We start from the raw sequence: 5018 nt of genomic DNA on the forward strand, positions 1-5018 counted from the left end.
GGTGGGTGGCAGGGGGGGGGGGTAATTCCAGGAACATTTTTTAAAGAGGATGATCTAGTACAGACTCAGAGTGGGCAACTGGAGGACGCCATTGGCAGGTCCAACATTTTCCCCACTCGTTCTGCTATTTTTGTCTGATTGTCTTACTATCCCTTGGCAGTGAAAGAAAATTATTGTGCATCTTCAGTCACCTTTTCACTATTCTTCGAGCATCTAGTCTTCTCGAATAAAGACGAACAATCTTGAGGGTCCGGTGTGTACGTTGGGCACGTTAAAGATCTCTTGGTAGTTGAAAATCGTAGAAGTGTTTTCCGTTAGACCGCCACGCGTGCAAAATTCAAAGTTCAGAAATCCTTCACCATAAAGAATATGCATATCACAATGTGGATAGTACAAAACTTCGTCGCACTTATCTTGATTCACAACAATCGACAATATTTCTCATTTATAAAGGAAATCAAGATCTGACAAGGTGGAGGGGATGGGGTGGGCCAATAGTAATTTGGGTGAGCAGTCTGGTTTCTCTTTGACCTGCCAGGCAAAACTGTATCATGCATACTGCTTTAGATGTAATCGGTATCGATTGAAAGCCGAATGAAATTATGTCAGTGTATTTCTCTCTTCACAAATGAACTTGAACAGACTCAGAATACGACTCGGTTCTATCGGAGAATGACGTTGTATTCTGTGTTTCCGCCTCTTTAAAAAGCCTTACAGGGTTTTAGGGAGGTGTTATGCCAATGTAATTTCGCACTTATGTTTTCAGATCATGACTTGCCTTACTTTCGCGTTATTACCTAGTACTTTCTTAGCAGCTATGCCATAGCGACAGGTGATTCGGGGGAGAAAAGCATTATAGCAATAACAATTTGCAATAACCGTACCTGCATAGACAACCACTAAAACACCATCACGACCAATGCCAACAATGCTCAATACTTCAGACGTCCTTATACCCCGTGGAAAGGCTGTGGGTGTGGTTTAATTAAGCAACTCAAATCATCCTTTTTGGGGGGATACATTTTTAATGGATTATAGTTTCTAGCCAATCTCCACTGTGTTGGAACAAAACATTTGATATTTCCGTGTGCTTGGACATGTCCTCACATGTTTGGAAAGTTCAATCGTAGTCTAATAGCCCTTTCAATGAACACAGTGTTATTAAGAAAACTGTAACACTTAGTCAAATATTTTAAAAATGCATTTCAGACAAAGTAAGACGATTTAACTATGAAACACGTGGTTTTACATGCACGTGCCTTTAAGTAAAACTTCTTTCTCGCAGAATTGCTTAAAAAAACACCCAGTAGCAACAAAAAACACAAACGAAAGCAACAAAGAAATGAACAAATCCAGTCCATTCTTGAGTCATACACGTTTTCCTTAGTTCGTTTAATTGTTGAAGTATAATATTATTCAGGCATATTATTTTAATGCTAAACAGTACTCTTGAATATTTTAAAATATTTTGTTTCAGAAGAGGCAGAGACGTACTTGTCCACCTTTGAAAAATCCATCTTTTATGAAACAAATTATTACAGACGCTGTAAAAAGTTTAATAGGTACATAGCGGTGAAATTTGAAGTATGAAGTCTGAATCATGTACGTGATATGAGAGCAGTGACGTCTCTTAATAACATTTTATAACAGTTATTATACTGTTAGCGCTTTGGGGACGCACATTCTGCACTTTTTGGAGCACATTCAAAAGAAGCATAAAGAAGACGTAATATTTTGAAATTATAATTGCTAATTTGTGTCACTGATTTGTGTTTGATGACTGGAATAAATGTACTACAACATTGAATTTATCGGGCATATACACAATGTATGTACACAACGTCCTTAAAGAGTACGTCCTGAAAGAGTTACGCTATTCTTTAACTGGTTTTGCACCTGCTAATGCTTTCAAACTTTATTTCTTTCAGCTGCGATGCTCTGTCCTTGTAAACAATGAGAACTGACTAAGAAAACGACCTGTGACTAACTAGAGCTGGAAACAGTTTCATCTCCATGTCTTGGAACATGTCAAGCTCTTCTATATGCAGCCACAGATTTCTTACTCGAAAAGATAAAACATTCATCCGCAAATTCATCCCGATCTCTAGCTCTATCCTCTCCTAGACGAAGACCTGCCCCCATTTGAATTAGGCACGGCTCCTCTTATGGATGGAGGCATTCCCATCATGGAAGAAGCCATCCCTCCTCTCATCATACTAATAGGATTCATCCTTCCCATCCCTCCCCTCCCCCCCATCCCTCCCATTCCTCCCATTCCTCCCATTCCTCCCATTCCTCCCATTCCTCCCCTGACTCCCCTCCCTCCAACTCCCCCCACCCTTCCCATTCTTCCCATTCCTCCTATCCCCCCCATTCCTCCCATCCTTCCCATTCCTCCAATAGCTCCCATATTTCCCATTCGTCCCATCCCCCCTCGTCCCATCATAGACGTCATCCCACCCCCTGCCATACCTGGGAATCCCCCGAACCCTCCCATACCACCCCTAGAAATTGGCCCTCTCATACCAGGAAACCCTGAACCCATCATGGTGTTGGAAGAAGATGGGAAACCTCCTCGACCCATCGACATGAAAGGATTCATCCTGTTGTTACTTCTCAGGAAGGGATTCATCATAGACGACATGGGAGAGGATGTTGTCGACGATGACCCAAAATTACCCATAGAACCCGAGAAAGGATTCATCATACCTCCTCCCATTCCTGAAAAAGCGGAGCCAGCATTACCGCCGAAACCCATATCCATCCGAGATAGACTTGATCCTATCCCCCCCATTGGATTGAATTCGTCAGACGAGTCGGATAAACCCTGAGGCCCGCCCATGACCGATGGCCCAGGAAACTGACCGCCAGTCCTAGAGAAAGGGGATTCCCCTCCGCCCCCTTCGCCATTTTGAGATATTTGTCTCATCATCATCATCCTCATCATCATTCTCATTCTGTCCGGAGAGCTACCGTTTCCCTGTTGGAATCTCCCACCAAAAGACATCTGAGGTCCAAACCTGCTACCTCCGATCTGACCTTGTTGCTGGTTCATTATAGGATTTCCTTGCATTGACATCATGTTCATGGGTTGTCCAAAGTTAGACTGAGATATAGAGTTCCCTGGTCCGTTCATGTCGGGCATCATTGCTTGGTTTGATCTCATACCCCTTGAGGAAAACCCTCCAAGACCTGGTGGGCTCCCTGAAGGAAAGGCATTTTGGGGGAATGAACCCCCACTTCGAGGCCCCATAGGCATTCCGGGCATGGGGATACGACTTCCGCTAGAATTAAAGGCTCCTGGTGGTGAAGGCATCGGAAACGGAGACCCCCCCTGCCTACCCACTGAATTGGCACCCCCGCCAGGGCCACTACTACCGCCACTGAAACCTCCTCGTTGCTGATTTGTGAACTGGGAAGTCATTTGTCGGTTTCTCATCATCTGCCTCATAATCTCTGGATTGAGACCACCGGGTGGCATAGAGCCTGGACTACCACGCCCACTTCCCCCCTGTCCCATTGGCATATTGCTTGATCCATGTTGCACGGGCATCCGTGGTTGCATGAAGGAGTTCTGAGGTCCCTGAGGCCTGTTGCCAAACCCTCCACTGCCTGGGAAGGAACTCTGGGGACCGGAAGAGCTGTGAAAGCCTGGAGGGGGCTGACCTGCTCCTGCAGAGAAACTACTAGAGAAAGGAGAAGGACTGCCGCTAGGGGGAATAAAGGAACCGAAAGGGCTCTGACCTCCCATCCCACCCCTCATTTGACCTCCCATCCCACCCCTCATTTGACCTCCCATTCGACCACCCATCGAACCACCCGTCGGACCTCCAGGACTTCCAAAAGGCATCTGACCACCCCGACCACCACCCAAGAAGGGTGGCATACCACTAGGAGGACCTCCAGGAAATCCAGACTGACTTTGACCCACGGGAGGCGACATCCTGCCAGGTGCTCCGGGAAAAGCCATCTGTGGGGGCATGGCCCAGGACGGGCGTGACATGCCGGACAGATTAGGAGGTCCGTCGTTATTTGATGGAGGAGAGGAACCTCCGGGGATCTGACGCCGATACCGACTAGAACGACTTTTTCCGATTCGATTCTCACGTTTCACGTCACTTCTATCCTCAACATTCGGTCCAACTTCAAGTTTCTGCAGTCTATTCAGCAATGACCTCATTTGTTCTTTTTGATTGAAATCACCGCTTGTTTTTCGAGTATATCTAATACCGTTGTCTGAACTGTTCTGACCAAGCATTGCTTTCTTTAGCGTATTATCGTTTGTTTCATTATTGATCGTGGCAAACGCTATTGTAACATTTTCTTCCCCAGAAGTAGCGGAAATCGTCTTGGATATATTGTTGATCTCATCAAAACTGTTATTGGGTTTTGCGCTACCGTTTGCATGTGACTTTTGATTGCTGTCAGACATGTTTTGTTCTTGTATTATGGTGTCATTTAGGACGAAAATTTCTTCAGGTATTCCAGCCATATTTGAACCAATCTCTTTGACAGAATTAGGTAAATTAGTATTTCTGTTGCCAAAAGTTTCAGCAGAATTAGGTACATTTGTATTTTTCCGCCTGTTAGTTTCAAGTCTGTGGGTCTTGAATATTTCACGATTGTACTGTACTGCTTGGATGTTTAAGACCCCTGTGTCTAGTGCTCTCCCTCCCATCAATAAAAACATGGACAACAGATCGTTCATTGACGTAAGATCTGACTGAATCCGGCGTCCGGTGGAAGCGCCCACAGATCGTCTGCTTTCTGACGGGACTGTGTGGAGACTGTCCAACTGACTGAGTACAGCTGCAAAGTGGCCATCTTGGCCTGGGTCGTATACAGGACGATGGCGCTTGTAGCTCTGAGTGGTTGGTTTCTGAAACTCAACTAAATTCCTGCTGCCAAAGCCACCAATCCTGTCGATGGATGCATCGTCAGCGTTCAAGTCTCCATAACCTGTATAGAAATGTAAAACGGCCCTCTTAATCACATTAGAGGGAAATATATAAATATAT

General features: G+C 45.1%; 1 protein-coding gene across 1 annotated transcript; it reads right to left on the reverse strand.

The window, feature by feature from the left end:
* Positions 1-213: 213 nt before the first annotated feature.
* LOC101857691 (protein pygopus-like) lies at positions 214-4180 on the reverse strand. The gene is made up of 3 exons (XM_013082452.2): positions 2473-4180; positions 885-968; positions 214-353 (listed from the first exon to the last, which is right to left on the reverse strand). The coding sequence occupies exons 1-3, from the start codon at positions 4178-4180 to the stop codon at positions 214-216; spliced, it is 1932 nt and encodes a 643-aa protein (XP_012937906.2).
* Between the last annotated feature and the right edge of the window lie 838 nt (positions 4181-5018).

This window comes from Aplysia californica, unplaced genomic scaffold, assembly GCF_000002075.1.
Source record: "Aplysia californica isolate F4 #8 unplaced genomic scaffold, AplCal3.0 scaffold00008, whole genome shotgun sequence".
Taxonomy (NCBI): domain Eukaryota; kingdom Metazoa; phylum Mollusca; class Gastropoda; order Aplysiida; family Aplysiidae; genus Aplysia; species Aplysia californica.